The sequence below is a fragment of the Drosophila erecta genome, unplaced genomic scaffold (genome assembly GCF_003286155.1).
Source record: "Drosophila erecta strain 14021-0224.00,06,07 unplaced genomic scaffold, DereRS2 tig00000000-arrow-pilon, whole genome shotgun sequence".
NCBI classification, from domain to species: domain Eukaryota; kingdom Metazoa; phylum Arthropoda; class Insecta; order Diptera; family Drosophilidae; genus Drosophila; species Drosophila erecta.
Window position 1 is genome coordinate 5,852,889 of NW_020825194.1, and position 21,180 is coordinate 5,874,068.

Consider the following 21,180-nt stretch of genomic DNA (forward strand, 5'->3'; position numbering starts at 1 on the left):
GAGAATTGCACCAGAAAAATTTAGAGGTATGCCACTTCAAATTCCGATTAAGATTAGTTGAGTTATGGACTTTAGAACTTCGGCCTTGGGACATTATTGAATTTCCACAACATCATAACATCAGAAAATTTACAAAAAAATTAAAAAAAAATAAAATTCTAAATTTGAATGCAGGTTTTTAGAGAATTGTACCAGAAAAATTTAGAGGTATGCCACTTCAAATTCCGATTAAGATTAGTTGAGTTATGGACTTTAGAACTTCGGCCTTGGGACATTATTGAATTTCCACAACATCATAACATCAGAAAATTTACAAAAAAATTAAAAAAAAATAAAATTCTAAATTTGAATGCAGTTTTTTAGAGAATTGCTCCAGAAACATTTAGAGGTATCCCACTTCAAAATCCGATTAAGATAAGTTGAGTTGTGGTGTTTAGAATTTCAGCCTAGAGACATTTCGTAATTTTTTTTGAATGTCTGATCAAGAATGTATATATTTTAAATACTGTATACTACTCTAGAGTAACGGGTATAACAAGTATTTTGTTTGGACCTGGCAAATATTGTGGTATAACCACGATAAGATAACCAAACGTTATGAACTGCAAAACCGAACTGTGTAGACTTTGTATTCCAAAAGGTTCTAATTACACGATTTAATTTGGCTTTTACTATATTTTAAATCAAACTATATTACTTACTTTCCGAGAGTATCGTTCAACCGCTGCAATCGATTCTGATCCAATTTCAAAATGGTCAGTCTGCTCAACTTGGCAATGCCATCGGGCAGGGCCTCGAGCAGATTCTGGGCCAGATCGAGGTCCGTCAGGCTGACCAGTCCGCTGATCTCGTTGGGCAGCTCCTCCAGTCGATTTTCGGAGACATCGAGGTAGGTCAGTTTGGTTAGAAGTCCCAGCTCCGGCGGCAAACGCTGCAGCTGATTGTGATCCAGCCAAAGCTCGTGCAGACCCGGCAGATATCCCAGATAGGGTGGTAGATCCTCGATTTCGTTGTCGCCCAGATCCAGACGCTTCAGCTTCGTCAGCTGGCTTATTGTCTCGGGCAGGTGCTTGAGCAGATTCTCGCGAAGCTCCAGGGATTCCAATTGAGTCAGGCTGCCAAAATCCGCTGGCAATGTGGTGAGCGACATGTCGTTGAGGCCCAGGACGGTCAGGTTCTTCAGCTGGGAGAAGCCCGAGGGCAACTTGGGTATCGGGTTCGAACTGAAATCGGCCACCTGCAGGCTCTGCAGATGCTTGATATCGTCGGGAATGTCGGGTATATCTGGAAAAAAAGGGAAGAAGGGAAAACATATTGTTTACTGATTGCTGTTATGGCTTTTCAATGAGCCAAAGCCAAAGCCAAGCTCGTTGGTTATCGGGTTACACATTTCTATCTGCTCGGCTGATTGACTTGCTCACGCATGAATTGCTCCAAAGGGCCGCGTTAATATATTAATAAATTTGCTATAAATATTCCATGGGACCCACTGAGCGAGAGATTTCCGCATATGGCCTTGTCACTGTCTATCAATTCAGTTTTCAACTCTTAAAGCGCACGATTTTCATTTGGCAGTCTGGAAATTTTTGTTGGGAAAAACTATTAAGTTTTGCATATACGAGTATGTACATATACAGAGCGGAGTTTCAACCTCTTTTGGCCATGGATTTCGTTATTATTGTTTGGCCGCGCGCTGATAGAGCGAGACGAAGCGTAAAATGACAAACGAAACTTGTTGATCGAATAAATTTTTCGAGCTGCCAAAGCGGAAATGCGCACGCAAAGGACCCGGGAAATGGGAAAACAGGAGGTAAACATGTATGTGTGCGCTGTTTACCAGCACGCCCACAAAAGCTTTTCCACGAGAACCTCGTATACAACCCACAAAACTGGCAGCAAAAGCAAAACGACAGGTGGCAGTAGGTATGGGATGGCCTCAAGCCTTTTCACCACTGTTTAAATTGACCCAGATACATGGAGGGAAAACACTTGTACACCACCGGAAAAGCCAGAAGAAAAGAACGAAACAGAACGAAACAGAAACGAAACCAAACGAAACATCGTCATCGGTCAACGCGGGCTGACTTGCCCCATGTGTCCACATTCAATCCAACTAATACGACACGTGGGACCGACCCGCAACGCGAACTCGCTGCGACAGGCCAACACAACAACATGACGGAAATGAGGGGGGAAATGTGTGCCGGTGTCCTGCAGGCAGGACATGCTCGAGTTGTGTGGGCCACACAATGGGAGGAGAAGCGAGGCTGTGGCCTCGTGGCAATCGGCGGATGTGGCCAGGCATAGACCCCCATTTTACTGGGAATGTCACCAGTTGTGGCAGGTTGCCGATAAGCTATTTATTTGCAACTGCATTGCTACTTGCCCCATTGCCATACTGCCATATTGCCACATATCCACACAGCCACATTGCTGCAGCACGAGCAAGAGCTGCTGCTGCGGCAGTCTTTAATTAAAAATTATATAAAAATATAAACCGACATTTATCTTTATGTTTTTGCAGCCCGACATTGTGCTGCATTGTGTGCAGTGGCAGCAGGCCTTGTTCATGGCCTTGAATGTGCTGGCCAATTATAGATACCACAGTTGGACAACTTGAAACACCATCTGCTGTGTGGAAAAGCGTTGTGTTTTGGCTTTATATATTTGTTTGCGCAAATTCTTTTTTAAATCAAATTGATTGGAAATGGAGGACAAAGAATTTTTTAGATGTAGGGCCAATATCCATTTTCAATAGTGTCCCAGTTATTGAAGTTCCACCATATATGCAGTTTTGCACCACGATCCTTGGCAATCTGCTCGTGCTCTTTCGAAGGCCTAAAACCTTTTGGCACAGCAAAAACGGCAGCAGCCACACACATCCGTCAATCCGTCAAGCAAAACACTCAAAATTGGATCCCGCCAGTTGCAGACAAATGGACGCACCAAGGCGCTTTTCCTACCTCGCCCATCTCCGAACCCAGGAAAATCCACATCCACACGGAGGCGCAGCGCAATTGGAAACATATGGCTGCCGCACAAAACGGCACAAGATGCTCAGCTGTGCCGCACAGTTGGCGGTCATTAGATCAACGGCGGTGACAAACAATTCGTTGACCTTTAACACACACCAACACACAAAGGTTGGAAAAAATAAAAAAAAAACATTGAAATAGAATTGGGACACTTGGGCCCTACATTTGGAAACTCATTTGGAGACGGGAAATTAGAGGAAATGCTGGGTGTGCCGGCACAGTTGGAAAATAGCGTCCGGAATTGTAATCAATTTGTGCAATTATGCAATAAAGGCGCGGCGCCCTACAAAGAAACGGAAAATGGCCCCAAAATGTATTTAATTTGTTTATCATATTTTATCGTTATGAAGTGAGAGCGCTCCAAAAATAGCCGGGAAACAGTCGGGAACAATGCGGTAGCGATTTTTGCATTTTAAAGCGCTTATAAATTTCAACAAACCAGACAAGATCAATGAAGAAGAACTGTGCCAGGAACATACATATATATATAACAAAAAGAAAAAGGAAAAATCACCAAAATAAAGGCATCAAAAATAAAACAAGCCATGCGAAACGTCAGCAAACAACGACGGCATCGCAAATCGGGGAGGGCCAAAAAAAAAATACACATATGAAAATACGTTTCAATGTCATTGAACGAGCAAAAATTTTAAGAGCACGCCGTGTTAAATGTGAATCTGAAATGTGAAATGATTTGTCAGTATATCAAGGCGACCCAGACAGAAAAGTGGGAGGTGTTGCTATCGAGGTCATCGCCATACATCTTCCTCAATGCGAGCAGCACTTAATGAAGATGATGTCGAGGATGCATATTTCAGAAGCTCTAGAAGGGAACGAGCAACGCAAAGGGAGAAATAAGAAGAAAAACCTCCATCCAGGGCCTTTCAATTTGCCTTGCATCATTGGAGGAAAAAAAAGTAGAATCCCGATTCAATGGCTCTGTTACGTTTTAATCCCCAGCACTAGGCATCTGTTATGAGTTGCCATGGCACGTTGCCATTTCGCTTATTGCATGCATCCAAAATGATGAAAAGGTTCCCTCTCCAGGACCTGTTAGTTGGGGCGCCATGCCAAGCCAAGTCCTTGTTGTCACCGCCATCGCTACCGCCATTGCCATCGCCATAGCCATCCCGTCATCCCGACTTGCCTGCAATTTTATGGCTGCCATTGTTGAGAGCAAATCCCTAAGCGTCAACAGGGAAAATGGCTTTCCGCCACCGCAATTCTCGTTCAACCTGAGCGTCGTCTTTGGTGGCAGAGTCAGGGGTAAAGCCATCGCCCCTTCTGTGCAGCCATTTCAGCTATTTTATAGTCCCAAGTGTCTAGTTAAAGGTGTCTGATTTAAATGATTGCATCTAAAATAATACAACTCGCATCTTCCTGCAAGTTCAACTGGTTTACAAATGCTCAGCAATATCAGTAATTCAGTTTATAAACTTCCTATTATCAGTAACTGTATTAAGCAATATATCATTGTTACAATAAATACACGCTTTTTTTCAGCTTGCATCCATTAGATTTGCTGAAAAGCCTTATCTAGCTAAACCCAAGTAATCTGCAGTTGCATCACTGAAGGCACCCCGGGATGATTGCCACATCGACTGCAGGAGCTGAACTGCACTGAGCTCGGATCAGATGAGATGAGATGAGATGAGATGAAACGGCAGGAGATGGATGGGGTTGTGCTGTTCAGATTGTGATAAGTAAATGACTCTTAATTGTGGCAAAAGATGCGACTATAATGATGATGAAGATGATGGGAGAAGGCAGCAGCGATTTTAAAGCGCAACAGGTGCTTTTAAAGTGCATTAAAAACGGAATTAACGAGCGCATATGAAGTGTATTTGACTATGGCTTTTAATTCAGATTCAATTAGCAAGCAAACGAAGAGCCTCAGGCATTTTAACTGAGTGGGTGGCTGGGTGGATTTAATGACTGTTTTACGCTCGTTAGGCAGGCAACAAGTTTAGGAAAAGCCTCTGACAAGATGAACACAGATGCGTCCGCCCGAAAACATTCACTCCACAGATTGAGCACATCTGCAATTGACATTTTGAGCCTGCGTGGGTTTACCAAGCACCAAGTCATTTGGTAATCAATTTTCCGCGGCTCCCAATTTAATCAGAATCCAACCATAACCTTTGGCCACCTGCGCCACTCAGTGAATATAATTTCAATTAACTAATTGCCAGCTTAATCCCTGCAATTAGCTGTTAAACTAGTAGAAATAACCTTTTTTTGTTTATGCTTGGCAAACGTAAGTGCATTTTGCAACATAATTATGAGGGGGATTATCTGTTTACTAATTGTCAATTAATCCGTGCACTTAACCGATTGAAATCTCATTTGTTAAACTACTCTAGATAAGCGTTATTGGTTTCACAAACATTCCTGCATAATTATTAACCCATTAACATGATAATGTTCTTCACTTTTTAATACTTTGAACTATACATACGCTTAATTTGTGTGACAAACATGAATGCATTGACTGAATGAATGCATTGCCTGAAATCGAACATTTTTACAGCATAAAGAAATGTAAACAGATTTGTTTGCCACATTTATGTTTGTTGTTTTATACTTTTCGCCAACTCAATTTCGTTGGCCGATCGCTGTTGCCAAGTCGAGGGATTCACTTTTGATTTGTTGTTTGTACAAGCTCGTCGGATGGCCGCCTGCTGGCCGAGTAGTTTTTAATTGCTCATCCCCTCGTGACGTCAATGGGCTCCAGAGACCGACACGATCGAAATAAATGGAATGGGAACTGGATGGAGCAGAGGGCAGCAAATCAACAGTATTGAATAAAATGGGCCGACGTGAGAAGAAATGATTTTTCAATTTGCGCTGATTTTTCCCCTCTGACATTTTGATTTAGTTTTTGTTTAATGCTATTAATTATACAATTCCACCTCCTCCAACTGACGGTCCGTCAGTCCGGCACTCTTCAATTTGTTTGTTTGTTTAGAGTACATTGAAATGTTCCCATCACTTGGCGGTTGCTCTCGGCTCGCTTTGACTTTGGGCCAACAATCGCTGTTTGGCGAACTTCCTACAAAGTCATGGACTCTAATGGCCTGCTGCTCGTCCAAGACCGCGACAAAGCTTTGATTTTTGCCTTTGTTCGCGCTGCCCCCGATTCTTCCTCCTCCTCCTCCCTACCCCTCCTCCTCCTTCGCTTGCCATTGCTAATTCTTTCAGCTTACACTGGCAGAAAAGTTTTCTAAAAAGATGCCCTTAGGTGAAAAGATACTTAAACATTTAAAACAAGTAATTATGTAATAAATGAAGGTTGTAGTCTATAATCGAAAATATAAATTTAAAAATGATTTTTTACATTTTATGCTGATATGCCAGGTAATCTCAAATTTCTTAAGTATATGTTAGAAGTATATTTCTCAACCTCTGAGTAGGTTTTCTTCAAGTGCACCACGTTCTTTTGATGCCTTGCCCAGGGTCGTCTTCGGCTTATTTCTCTCCTACTTGTGCCCAAACTGTGTGTGAAAGTGACTGCACTTGGAACCTGGGCCCCAAGCTCCGCCGTCTCCAAGAACAACGAAATGAGCACGCCACTCGAACAGAGGCGCCGCGATTTGTTTTTTTATTTTTTTTGTATATATTTATTTTTTTTCTGTTTTGCGCGCGCACTTTAACTTTGACCCAGTTGACGCCCCAATTGCAACATGTAGGGAAAGAAAGAGCAAGAGCAGGAAAGATGACACACATTTTGTCACAGAAATGCAAGAAAGGGGGAAACAAGTGTCATACAGGGCCTAAGGGCATGACTTTCAAATGGCATTTAATTGAGTTTGTGTTTGAGTTTGAGTTTGGGGCGCTCGGCTTTCGGGCATTCCGACAATGGTTTCCAATCAGCTTTGGGCAAATAGTGTTTCCCACAGGGAAAATCAGCTAAAAAAGCTGACAGCACAAGCTGATTAAAAAGCAGGGAGTAAAAGTCTGTACTTCCACTCTAATAACCAACTAGAAAGCAAATGTTTGAGTGAAATTCCAGCTGGGTAAATCGGGTAAAATCCAATTTTATATTTTAGCAGACCCTGCAATACACTGCCATTTGTATGCCTCAACAAACCGAATCCAATCGCGGCGACATTCCATTGCAAAAATTAGAGTCCAGCGACAAATTCTCACAATTCTATTGTTTGTTATTTTCGCTGGCAACCAAAAATAACGAAATCACACAGATAAACCCAGCTTGGCAACTGCACCGCATTTGGGGGCACTGAGAAAACATGAATTTTGGTTACTTAATAAACAAAACACGGCATGAAAGCAGCTCTCCATAAACGGAAAAACTGCAATGCAAGCGAACAGCGAAAATATATGGCTGATATACTCGTATGGCATCGAAATAGAAAACGCAATAAGCAAATAAACAAACAATTAGCAGGTTGTTACAAAAAAAAATATGAAAAATAGTATATCAGCAGGCCGCGGCGTCGACTGAGCCCTTTTAGCTTACCTTTCGTAAGCGGGTCAACTCGTCATAATGATTTACGTGCAAAACTAGCGACTACCAACAATGACACCTGTACTTGAGTGCACAGTGGCGGGCGAACTTATAGCAACACCTGTCCAGCTGATCAATTAAAATGATTCAATTAATCTTAATTTACAGTGGGTGAATAGGTTTATACAACAATTTAAAATTTTACAGTTGGTATTAATTTGATTGTTTCAGACAGCTATTATAAACGGAAAATTAATTTGGTTTTATGTTTTCAGTCCTTTAAAGATATATTTTAAGATACGCGAATGTATGTTTTTGACTAAGTCATGTTTTGTTTATTCTGCCACTGCGGATAGCGGATGCTATTGTTCTGCGCTCAGCTGTGTCCATAGAAACGCACCCACAAACGCAAACGCAAACACAAGTACACCCACAGAAATCTACTAGAGCCAGGGGAATTTGTGTTTTTATTAGAATTGTTATTATTGCCGTCGCTTGCATACAAAATGCACCGCGCCAGTGTCGCGTACAAAATTGTATTGTCAAGTGCAGTTGGTCTCGAGTGTTTGGCTGTTTGTTGTGGCAGCTGCTTTTGTTGTTGCTGTTGTCATTGTTATTGTTATTGTTGGTGTTGCTGTTGCACTTGCAAAATTTGCGGCCAGAACGTCCATTGTTGTGGCAAACTGCAGCTGGCAAAGCCGTCGCATACAAAATCGAGCTGGCTAATTTGAGCCAACTTAGAAAAAGTGCTACATGAAAATGGAAAATGCTGTAAAAAAAAAAAACGAAGTGCAACTCCCACACGAACCTGAGAAATACAATTTTGCTGCGGTTGGCCATAATAAAATGTGCATGGGAAATTACATAGAAAGGTACGCAAACTTTTACAGCACCTGTGGCGCAGCCTTTGCTCAAGGGGTTCAATAAAATGTGCACTTAAACGCCGAAGGAATTGAATGTGAAAGGCTTTTCCCGAGGGAGTCGCCACCCACACACCCACACACAAAAGCCACATTCTCGCTTGGCAAATAGAAAGCATGATGCTCACTGAATAGGACTATTTAATATTTCGCTGATCGACTTATCGCTCTTTAACGACCATTAATCACCGAATCATTCCTGCCTGGCGGATAATCTCAACCGATCCTAACGTGGGCGGCCTTTCACCCAGAGCCAGGAAAATCCAGCTCAGATTTCAACAGCAATGCCAAACTGGAACCACTTCGTATCCAATCCATTCACTTGGTAGAGCCAGGCCAGGCACTGGGCCATAAGTTTGTGGTCATTTGTGGGTCATGTGTATAAACGACAAACTGCCAGCACTAAACTGCATAATCAGCAAAACAACAAGCTAAAAGTAGTAAACCAAACACGACCCGCCAGAGCATATTGAAATCAGCGAATATTCAGGTAACGAGTGCAGTCAACCTGGCCAAGTGCACAGAAAATTCACTTTAATACTACAAGTAAGAGGTGTATTCATTCAACTGCATATTCATTGGATATATAATAACAAAGGTATAATTTAATATAATATGAAAAGATGTCTTTCAATTTAATTTAATAAGGAAATGTAAGTACTTTTGCATAGTTTTTCTCTGTGCATTAATGCGATAGCCTCGAAAAGTTGCTGAATTTCGTTTTGCGATCAAGTGAAACTGAAACCCTTGGACGGAAATGGGAAGCGCCCCGTCGACGTCATTGTCTATAATGTTATTTCAGGGGCTGTGAATGAATGAGAATGATTCGTTCGGTATTCGTAAGCAGTTGCGTTGCCATGGATATTGTCAAGTGGAGGGGATTTTGAGTTGGAAAAGCGGGGTGGCCTGCCTTGCAGTTGATTTACTTATTCAAGTTATTTTCTCAATACATATATATTTATATTTTTTGGTTTCCATTTATTATAATGCGTATGCGTCGCGTCGCTTCAAGAGCTGCACTTGACTCCAATTACGGGTTTCTGTTTACGGATTTATGCTCGCTTGAGCGGAAAATGCATATACGAGTATGTGGGGTTACGCCGCTGATTGAGTCGGTGGTTCTGCGGGTGGTGCGCGTTTATATCCGCATCTTCGTGGCAAAAGTTTTGCCCGGGCAAAGTTATTAAAAATCCCAGCTGCATCTTCTTTGTTTGAGGAAGAACTTGTAGGAAAACATGGAAAGAGCAGCGGCAATACGGATGTTGCATGGGCCAACAGAGATAAGGCAATGCAATTGTTTGCACTTAAATTGAGTTTAAAGTCGCTGGAAGTCTGTAACACAGAGCAATTTAACAAGATAAAAGAACAGGAAGAGCACTTAAATTGAAAAACGGGAACAAAATGACTGTAATAAATGACTGTAGAAGGTGTTGGGCAATTGAAAAGTTCGGGGATTTTTTCGAATAAATGGGCAAGTCTTTTCACTATTTAATTTGATTTGATTTAATAACTTAATGTTTAACTCAATCTGTAAGTGTTTGATCTTGAATTCGACGCATTTATGTTTTTAATTATCATTGCTTAATATGTTATGCCGCCTTTTATGTTTTGCTTTTCCGTTTGATTAAATCTATCTAGCACACTTTATAATTAGTTTGCAGGAAGAGCTATAATAAAAAAAACCCATCGGTTAACAGCTCCACATTTTTCATAATTAGGTTGATCTGCCCACAACATGAGGGAAAGCTGAATGCGTCATTTAATGTGATTCAGTTGCAGGCTCATCAACCCCAACCGCAGATAAAAACCCATTCCAATCAGTGACACGGATGCAATTATTATCATATGCAATTGTTGCCACATCAGTGGTATCGCATGTGGCACTCGATGGGTATATGGGTATATGGCTCCCCCTATCCGTCACTCAATCATTCAATCACTGCAATCAACGGACACGTGCTGTCCATCTGACCAAAAAACGAAATCTACATTTTCCAAATCTATAGTCCATCAATGTCATTTAGAGCATCATGGGCACTTGTTGCATGTTTATGGGGCAGATTTTCATCGTTTTTGAAGGCGGATACTTGGACTTACCATTGCGTGAAACGTCGAGCTCGACGAGATTTTCAAAGTTTTGTATATCCGGCGGCAGGCGGCCAATTTCATTGTCACTCAGTCCCAGCTTTCTCAGGCGATGCAATCTGAAGAAATTCTGCAAGCACGGAGAAGAAGAGAAAAAACAAGATTTAGACCTCAGCACGACTCGTACTCGGGAGCCTTTTGCGAACAAAGGCAAATGGATTGCAACTCAGTTAGTTCGTTTTCGTGGTCATAAATCTTTAAGGGGTTGTCATTTGTTAGTGCCGTGACCCGTCGTCCAAACAGTCAGTTTACCATTAGAATCATCCATTTTGGCCAGCTTTCCTTTCGACCCGACCAGCTATCCAGACAGACAGAAGACATGTCGCCAACAATTCATTTATGAAAATCACGACTTCGATTCGAATTTCGAAATAAATTATGTTGGCACTCCACTCGCAAACTTTCCAAAGTGAAGGGAAGCCCAGTATCCAATATAAAACCCAAACCAAAATACCCATACCCTGACCTTCCTGCAATGTGGAGTAGTACTCATCTCTGGAAAGAAAGTTGCGCCCCCTACTGACTCACTGAGTCATAGACCTCAAGGTTAACAGCCGCTGCTTTTGTTCTGCCAGCGCGATTTTATCGGCCATTGTTGCTGGGTTCTTTACTTGAGTTTACTTTGTGCCGACCCCCAAAGAGCAGTCGCCACCAGAATAATGAAAATAATTCGTAGTTCTGGCCGTAAAGTTTATTAAATTCTTTCTATTTTCCTTTTTTTTTTCTAATTTTTTGTTGCGTTCTTTGTTTGCCCCACATGACAATAGAAGTGCTGGTGGTGTGCTGACCATGTGCTGGAGTTGTTGACCCAGTTTTTTTGGGGCACCGAACAAGCGAATTCCGCACCTCAGCCGAGAAACACCAGCTTTGGACACTAACGGTCATACAAATCGAAAGGAATTTTGGGAACGGCAACCTATAAATCCATTTTGATTAAGGCACAACACAATGATTTATGGAACCATAACTTTTTAATTTGTACCAGAACGTCTGACATACAGGGTTGTCATGGTTGAAAGATATCTTAACTATTTTTAACTAATTGGTAATAGTTAATTTTAATAGTTAATTTTAATTATACCATAAAACACTTAAGGTATTACACTCAGCATGATTACATGGAAAAGTCAATGTCAGAGAAACCACCATGCGATGCAACAATGAATAAGGGGCTTTTATTTTAAAGACAAAGCGGCTTAGACTCCATCAGTGTCAGCTGCATTGCTTTTGGCCACCTACAATGGCCAGATTCCGTTTGCTATTTATGCACAGAAAAGCAGAAAAAGCGAAAAGCCTTTCAACAAATCATGCGTCAAAAAGTTGCAACTGTCAGCGACAAAGGGGCAAAAAATGCAGGAAGACAGGCAGTCCGTCCGGCAGGCCAAAAAAAAAACACAACAACAAAAAAAAAAACGTAACTTGCATATGAAAATGGCCCACAAAAGGGGCCAAAAAGGGGGTGGTGGTGAATGGCCGAGAGACAAAAACGAGGACAAGGCATGACGACAATAAAAATGAATGCGAATTGTAAACTTTTCGCCAAGTGCTGGTCACAAAAGATACTTTTTTTTGCCACCCAACCAACCTATCAAGCAGCAACCTACCAAGCAACAAAAGCCCACGCTGCAACTCGGGCTTGTTGTATGTATCTTGGCCATAAATTACCGGCCGGTCTGCCGGCCGGCATATATAGCCATGAGTACGAGTGCAGAGTACAGAGTGGCAGCCATGGAGTACTACCAGTTTGTCTGCCACTCAAGCGCACATACAGATAGATACAGATATGGTAGACTCACTCACTCACTCGGCAGCACACTTTTACTATTGTATCTAGTCGGAGCAGGCGCACAGCAAGTGCTAGGCGGTAGGTGGCTGGCTTTTAGCCAGGCCAAAACACAGCCAGCAGTTCGCAACTGAGGTTCCGAGGTTGCATCACAGCGAGCAGACAAGTTGCTGGTTGCTGGCTGTTTGAGCTGCATCATCATCATGTGCATAATTCGATTTCTGGACCGGCCACTGGCCACTACATATCTCGGACGCGCAGATACTATGGCTATAACAAAAACAATTCAATTTGCCATTGTTAAAAGCCCGGTCGGAAAACCAATTTGCGCTGCCTAAAAGCAAACCTAATAGACCCTGATGGCTCCGGAATCCGGAAAATGGAATCCAGGGTCCAGTAACAGTGCAACTGCACTGAACCATGACCTGCGTGGGGGCTATGGAAATGTGCGCTTCGTTGCCCGCCAGCAATTTTTTAATGTGCCCCAGTATCTGCAAGTGTAATCTGAAAAGCCAAAAGTATCTGGCCCACTCACACAACGCACATACTGCCATATATCCATGTATCCACATGGCCGTATAGTCGCAGTTGGCAAGTGGTGTGTGCATGTTGCAAATGACTAGGCGCCCAGAAAACGCCGTACAATCGCGACGAAACGGGTTCTAGATACATTTTTCGGCACGGACATATATCTGAACTGACGCATCTACAGCCGCCGAAAGCAGCTGAGCTAGAACAGCCAACAACACAGAAAACCGAACGGAGAGACAGACAGACAGCGGCAATTATGTGCAGAGCTGGAACTGAAGACTGCGACTACGTTTAGTATTTCACGCCGCACTGGAGATACAAAATACACGGGGAAAAATAGCATTGCAAGTCTTCCAAAGATTTCAGATAATAACTATCCTTTATGGGCACCTGCGCTGCAAAGGACTTTGCTTTGTGGTACATTTAGATGTCATTTGCATGCATATCCAACTTGATTTAGCTTTAAATGAAACCTGAAGTCATGGACTTTTTTTTCTCTGCCAGTGGATACAAATGGCTGCCGGTGCCTTTGCCACTGCAACAGCAACAGCAACAGAGGAGTCGAAAAATATACAAATATGTGTAATCGTCGAACAAACAAGACACGAGCTTGTGAGCTTCTCCAGTGGCATCCGCAGAAGGAATGGGATTCGGAATGGTAGTCGGAATCGGCATCGCAATCGCTGTAGTGTCTGGCTTCGTGTATCTGGGCGCCTGTTCCAATCTGTACATCTTCATTTTTCTATCCAACCATCCACAATTTGCAGCCCCGTAGAGTGAGTGTTTGTGTGCGCCCCGCTGCATTTGTCATGCCAATGCCAACAAGCCAGCAAACTGGCAAACTGGCAAACCAGCAAACGGACGACTTTCTTTATGGCCAACGGCAGATGATGCAGCCACCGGATAAAAAAGAATACAAAAAATATAACAACAGTGCCGACTGCTAGTCAGCGGAAAAGCACTTAACCGCTCCTCGTTTCCCAAACAGCTGCTTGGGAAATTTAGTATCTGTTTAAGATGCAAATACAGCATACTGCAATAACCAAGCGTATCAAGCGCCATAAATCTCAGCTGCATCTTTGCCGAATCATGGACCACAAACTATAAACAACCACTATAAATGTGTTTTGCCTAAATAACTTTTAAAACAGCTGCAAACCAAAATTCTCGGTCAGACGCAATGTTTGATACAACAGGCTTCACAAACAATTAAGTGGAAAACATTTATTTATTTATAGGCAAACCAAACCGGTTTGCCCAAGCTCAGTCAGTAGTGGCTAGAATAAAAGTGGTAAGCTGTGGACGTTGGGGAATGCGAGAGACGAGCGTTGAGTTGGCTTAGTGTAACGAAAACGAAATGAAAAACTCGGAATAAATCGAATGAAAAATTCCACAAGTGAGGTACAGTTCGTCTCGGGGCTATAAGATAACTGCAGTAAATCGGAACAAGACTTCGTCGAAAAAGGTGCCATAAACAGTTGCTTGTCTTGTTGGGAATGGCTTTATTTAATTAAATGCTTTGGAGTAACTGTGCTAGTCACAGTTAAACTACGTTTTATTCTTGTGATTTTTATCTAAGACCATTTGTTTTCAAAGTCATGCAAGATTTAGATAGTAAGAGTACTGCGTCTTACTCAAAGCCACAAAAATATTTAGCACCTAGTTTGTATCTTCATATTATTAGCAAATCTAACACATCTTCCTTCACAATATTTCAGTTAAACCCAATAAACTATAAATAATGTATAGGTTAACAGTATCTTTAGATACATTGATGCCCACAAAAGTTGCCAAATCGGTGTTTTGGTGTGTACTTCTTGTATATTTTCTGGGGATGGCCAGCAGGTGTTGAGCCAAGTTGTGCGGCAAGTAGTGAGTAGCATTCACTTAGCCAAACTCACTAAAAGCCGACCGCCATTTTAGATTCTTGCTGACTGTTGTCGAGTTCGCTGTGTCAGGTACGCGCGATTACTGCCAAATGATGTCATTGCCGCTGCTCTGGCCTCTTTCTTTGTGTGCGTTCAATAGCCAGACTGCCGGTTAAGTTTTCACAAGAGCCCCTCCACTCCCCCGTCATCCACAATAAAAGGCACCTGCTCCGCTTCAGGTTTCGAAAGCCAGCAAAGCCCACGAAAAGTGGGAGGTGTAGGTGGCAAGGGTAGGTGATTGGCGGTAGGCGGTTGGTCTGCTAAGCAGGTTGAACCTCAGGCCCATTGGGGCAATGCCAGGCGATAAGGTGATTACTCGGTATCTTATCTTCGAGCGTGACTAATTGGCCCAAATGAATGGGGCCAGCGGTTGCCTGCGACTGTGAATGGGTGCGGATTTCGGGTGGTAAGTATGCACTGAAGAAGCCAATTTCTCGGGCGAGTCGTTTCCTTGGGGTAGGTTCTACACCGCATGGTGGTATCTCAACGATGAAGAGCCCTAAATCGAGCAGTTGCATAATGCAAAGTAGCAATTATGTGGAAGCATAGGAGGAGCGATGAGCGGACGGAGCACCATTTAATGATTGTGGAAAATGCCAAAAGCAAAACAGCATTTTCCCATTCAATTGCCAGCCAGGCAACTCCATCTGATGAAGGCAAACGAATGGCCGCAGATTGAGGCAGATTGTCGCCGAGTTAGCAGCCATTCAATTGAGGGAGACAGTTGCAAGTACACTACTAAATGAACTATATGTAATTGTTTAAAAAAGGGGATATGTCGCATAGAAATAAGTTCTTCCTGAATAGATTGATGGAGTTACGAGTAGTTGTTGCTGGCACTAAAACGTTTGTTATGTTTACAACTAGTGTCGACCACTAATCAAACTTATTATGGGGTAATCTAAGCTGCCTAGAATCCTTTTTCAATTGAGTTATGGGCCATTCATCTCGATTTAATATCCCTTTTTCGCCGTGTACCCTCCCCAAACGTCGATGCCATGACAACGCGGAAATTGTGTACCGCTCTCAACAATCCAGAAAGGGTTGAGCATAGCGATTCCATCAGCAGAAGCTAAACTGAAGCAACAATCACATCCGCTGCTGTCATTTTGCTTAGCATTCGAACGAACCCGCCGCCAGAACATCATCATTATATGGCAGACTAGTCCATTGTAGTTGCTGCTTCTGCTGCTGTTTCTGTTGATGCCCCACGGCAACATGTAGTTGCTGCGGTTGCAACATGTGGCTGCTCCAATAAAAGCTGGAAGAGCGGTCTGCATTTGCATTAGAAGTTCATTAGTGAGTGCGGCTGATGCAAATGCTGGGGTAAATCAGTAGGGAAACTGCAAGAAGGCCTCCGCAAGCTGACCGCAAATGAATTGCAGTTGCAACAGCAAGCACCGAGCTATCTATTTGCCACCGCCCACAACTTGTTGCTATGTCAACGAGCCAGCACTAATGTTTATGTCCGACTGCTGGCTTGTTTACTTGTTTATTTACCAGCTGCAATCGTGGCGGAAGACCGCTGGCCAAAGCCAAATAAACAACCGCGACAGAACTATTCACCGGCCAACGAAACAGAAGAATTATTTGGAAAAGCGACCACACCCAATTTATGTGGCTATTATCGGGGGCACTTGGCCACTAATTAGAATGCAGCACTTGGCGGAGCTTTGATCGCCAGTTGCGTAATTGCAGATTCAATTATGCAGCTACGCCAGCTCTCCATTATGATGGCTGCACCAGTGTCAAAGAAAAGGCAATGAGTGCTGCCCACTTGGCGATTCATTCCCCCCAATTCCCCCCATTAATTAAAGACTTCCGCTCTCGGCCGAGGGAAACTTCTTTTGTCGTAATTGTTGTCTTGGTAAATGGTAAACGGCGCGATGCTCCAGCAGATAGCTGACCAAAGGAGAATGGCCCTGACTGCGGGCTTTTCACGGGGAAAATACAAAAATAAAAGATATATGTTCATTGCGCCAGAGGAGGAGGAGGAGGAGGTGAAGGAATGGCCCTGGGCGGGGTCAACGCACCCGGGGATGCAAATTACGTGCCCAGCCATCAACCCCTTGAGCTTAGGACCAGGCCATTCGGTGGGACACGTTTGCCAATGTAAAGCCATCGCCATCACCGCCAGACAAGGCCGTTGTTCAAAGTTGTTAAACAGATAAAAGCGAGGGGTTTGAGCAGATCAAACAGTCCTATCGGAATGTTCAACCTATTGGTCTATTGGCATTTATGAACATATTTCTAGGGGCCGACATGTTGCCTGGAAATTGATCTGGAGTGCGGGCTTGTTTGCCTTATATATAAATTTAAATATTTAAAATAAAACAAAAGGTATACGTGCAAGGTATACGTGAACTCGAGACTTTTCTCCACTTTAGCACAAACAAACACTGCATCTATTAATATTTCATTTTCATTCACCACCCACTATCTGATGTGGGTTTTCCCTCAACCAAACCTGACTCCGTGGAATTTATTCAATTTCCCACGCACTTTGAACTATGACATTTACGGTTTTGCACCACCCAGCACCAAAAGTTGAGATTCAGTGGAGTCAGTCAAGTCAGCCCTGGTTGCTTTTCAGTACAGTACAACTTTTTCTAATCCGAACTTCGCTTTTTCCTTAGCCAAATTTCTCCAAACTCACACCGCTGACTAAATCATAACATTAAGAGGTCGTTGTAGTTTATTCAATATATACAAAACGATGTTTCATTATCTTTTGCAACGATGTGTATATTGTTTTCGTATTTTATGATGGATAATTATACTGCATACAATGGAATGCCTTGTTTTTCTAATGACTATTTCTTGCCATGAATCATTAGTTTTTCAAGACCTAATAAAATTTTCTGTTATTCATTGCAGAAGTAAACATTCGATTTGTGGTCAAATGTGCTCATGTTTTCCCATCTGGTTAGCAAAATTCTACGGATGATGAAGCTAGAAATCTAAGAAACCAAAGTTCGCAAATAAATCGGAGTGGCGTTCAATGAAAGGATTTTACAATATGCAACCCAAGTTTCGTATTTTTATATTTCCATGAAATTAGTCCGTGTCTTTTAAGGTCGTTCTTCCAGTTCTTTCTAAGGATTTCTAGGCTTGGCACTCACCTTGGGCAAGTCCCGGATGTGGTTGGCGTCCAGGAAGAGCTCCTCCAGAGTCCGCGAGTACCGGAGGATCTCCTCGGGGACCTGCGGCAGGGAGCAGTGGCGCTTGTCCACGAACTCCACCTGCCGATTGCAGCCCTTGAAGATGGGAATGCACTTGAACATGCTGCTCGTCTTCGGCCGCGTCGGCTGTGACTGCTTCTTCTTGGACGTCGTCTTGCCGGCTTTTCGATTAGTTGTGGGGGAGGGAAAGGAGGGGGCGTTTTTTTATTGCAACGTTAGCTCGTTTTGATCGTAGGATGTCTCTGAACTTGGCTAACTGGCGGACATCGACAGCGCCTGTTTAGCAGACTCCAAGTCGGACACTCTTTCTTCTTTCGCTATCTCGGGCTTTTATTTATCGCACACGTTTCGCCCACATTTTTCACTGTAATTAAATTTTACATTTCATTTATATTTATTTGATTGCTTCGCGCATTACGTTAGGCGTTGCGCTACGTGAAACGGCAAGGGAAAACGTAAGATAGCCTTTTTTTTATTTTCTTGTTGCCTGGCCTTGCCATTTTGTTGTTGCGGCTCACTGGAGTTTGTTTGAAAGAGAGAGGGAGTCAGACAGAGAGAAAGAGAGAGCGAGGGCGCTAAAAGAGAGCCGCTTACACACAAACGCACAAACACGCGCCTGTGTGGGTAATAAGCGAAATAATGAATAATAATCAATTCTAATTGGCACTTGGTTGGAATGCCATTAAACGCATTGCATCACGTAGTTAAAAGGAAGAAGAAACGAAACGCAACGCATTTGTTGCTTCCTCTCGACAACTCGACAACGAAGCTGCATGGAATGGCGGAATAGTGGAAAACTTGAGCGGAAAATTAACATCAAAGCGACACACCCAAACGGACACACGCACACAGGCAAAGCCCGAAAGCCGGGAATCCAAATTGCTATTACGTTACGTGGTTTCCCTCGTTTTTGTGCCACTGTGCAGCGGCGTATGTTTTGGAATTTACACACACACACACACGCTCGCAGGACAAGCACACACACACCAGCACACATAAGCGCGCAGGCTGCGCAACAACAAAATGCTAGTCTAAGGCGGCAAGGAGTAAGCGAAAAAGTGAAAGAGAGGGCGCTATCTGGTGTTCTCCTTGCGTTTTTCGCACGCTTTGACGCGTTATTCGCACGAGTATTTACTGTTACAGGGGCCACACAAAACAACAGAAATCGCGGCGAGCAGCGCGTCTAAACTACGAACACGTACACGCGCGCACACACACACAGCCGCACGCAGGCATGCAGTTAAAAAACAGGCGGTTTGTTTCTCTTCTTCACTCAAAAGCGGTCGAAAATCACGAGCGTTGGGTGAAAATCCACCGTTGTTTTCATCCGCGTCTTCAATTTTTTCTCGTCGTCCACCCGCGCGCAACAACAACTCTTTGCAGTGTGACGCTTTGGAAAAACCACGAAAAAGTCATAAGTCCTCTCACCACAAAGAGGTATTTTCGCTCACGCTCATCTTATGAGTATTTTTCGCGACGGGTGGTCTGGTCACACTAATAGCGAATGCACCACACCATTTATCCAAGACAACAACCATTAGCTATGTGTGCCATCTCTATTTCCTCCTTTTGTTTGGCGCCTTCGATTTTCATATGAAATTTAGCAAAAAAAATTAAGATTCAACATATGTTGCTTATTTTTGTTAAAGGGAGTCATTTAAATGGAGCATTGTCAAATACGTTTGCGGTTTTCATATAATATATAAATATATATATTTAGATGTATTTTTATATATATACATACATATAAATATAAATTTTTATACATATACATATAATTATATATATTTATATGAATTTTTATACATATACATACATATAAATCTATAAAACGTACATATGTATACACTTTCTTTAGATAAGCTACATATATTAATCTGGAATAACATTACATCTTGGTACTATATTCAGCAAACAAATAATAACTGCACTTATTACGTATTCCTTGTTTGCTTTATTCGCATTCCTTTTCCGTTTGTTTTCTGCCGCCTGAAAAGCTTTCTCTGCCGACGTCAACGTCGACATTGAAATTTTGGCGTCGCAAACAAAAACAAAAGTTGCCGGCTCTCTTCAAAGTTCAATTTGAATGAGTAAAATGAGCGTGGAAACTCTCTTAAGTTCCTGCTCTTTTATAACCGCTTCATGTGAAGCACACGCAATGTTAACCGCTTATACCCCACAGGTATTCGTATGTTAACATGAGCTGTAATTGCTGCCTATGTTTTAGAATTTTGTTCATTGGAATGTTTAAAGATGTTTATTTCAAGTTTAATCCGATGTTTATGTTTAGTGATATTTTTGGGGGTAAGTATATTTTAGTGATGACTAATTTAAGTTCAGTGATGTTCTCACTTTGCAAGTAAGACAACCTCTTAATAAAGTAGTTAGTAGTTTTCACTTATTGCTTGCTTAGAGGATAAACGAATTTTCCATCTGATCGCAATCGTCTCCGCATTCAAATCGGCGCCCATTGCGAATCGGCTAAAATATCGATATATTTACCATCGCTGTAAAACAGCATTAGGCCACCTCTAGCCAAGAACCGTAACCGTTAGTTGGCGCGCAGTTTTACCACAAAATTCTACCAAAATTCCGTCGAGATTGTTCAAAATATCCCAGAAACGAATACGAATTAACCCAGAACCAAGTTTAGTTACACGTATGTACATTGTTGTTAGATAAAGAAGTATCGCGAATGCTGCACTCGAAAAAACTCGGTCTCGGATTATTGCTCTCTCACTCTCGCGCCGAAAGAGCTGCTTGTCGCCGCCGTCCATTCATAAGTGAAGCAGTGCGCCAAAGCTCGGTGCGCTCAGTTCTCCGATGGCGAACAGATTGTTTGGACGTGTTTGCTGCGTCGCTCTGTGCACTTGCGGGCGGATTTGTCGAGTAAATTTTTGCCGGCGCTTGTAAATTCGCGATATTGCGATTTTCGACGACGCTGTGTGTGCGTGTGTGTGTGTGGCAAACAACAAACAAAAGTTAAACAAGCTGGGCAACAACAGTAATTGCAGCTATGTGTGCGTCTGTGCTTGCGTGTGCTTGAGTGCGTGAGTGCGAGCGAAACACAAACGTAAAGCGGAAATGCAAAAAAGACAACAAAGGTAGCAGGAAAAGTAAAAAGTAAAAAGAGAGAAGCCGGTGCAGCCAGATAGAGCGAGACAGCACGAGTGGGGGGCTAATGAAAA

General features: G+C 42.7%; 2 protein-coding genes across 21 annotated transcripts in view; one reads left to right on the plus strand and one right to left on the minus strand.

Annotated features, from left to right (window-relative positions):
* Nucleotides 1-19,438, minus strand: part of LOC6554202 (protein lap4) — a 62,657-nt gene extending 43,219 nt beyond the window's left edge. For 5 of the 20 annotated variants that reach the window (XM_026978011.1, XM_026978009.1, XM_026978013.1 and 2 more), the window contains exons 1-4: nt 19,128-19,437; nt 17,933-18,356; nt 10,521-10,638; nt 702-1,284 (exon numbers count right to left, since the gene is read on the minus strand). In XM_026978011.1, coding sequence (XP_026833812.1) covers nt 702-1,284; nt 10,521-10,638; nt 17,933-18,094 — 863 coding nt within the window. In that variant the 5' untranslated portion in view covers nt 18,095-18,356; nt 19,128-19,437. Of the gene's footprint in view, nt 1-701; nt 1,285-10,520; nt 10,639-17,932; nt 18,357-19,117 lie in introns of all 20 variants that reach the window. The other 15 variants (XM_026978045.1, XM_026978041.1, XM_026978034.1 and 12 more) reach the window with 7 other exon arrangements.
* A 1,334-nt stretch (nt 19,439-20,772) lies between these two features.
* The window catches only part of LOC6554203, a 57,013-nt gene continuing 56,605 nt past the window's right edge, over nt 20,773-21,180 (plus strand). The window contains exon 1 of the mRNA XM_001981632.3: nt 20,773-20,881. The gene's annotated coding sequence lies outside the window, so the exon portion shown is untranslated. The remainder of the gene's footprint in view (nt 20,882-21,180) is intronic.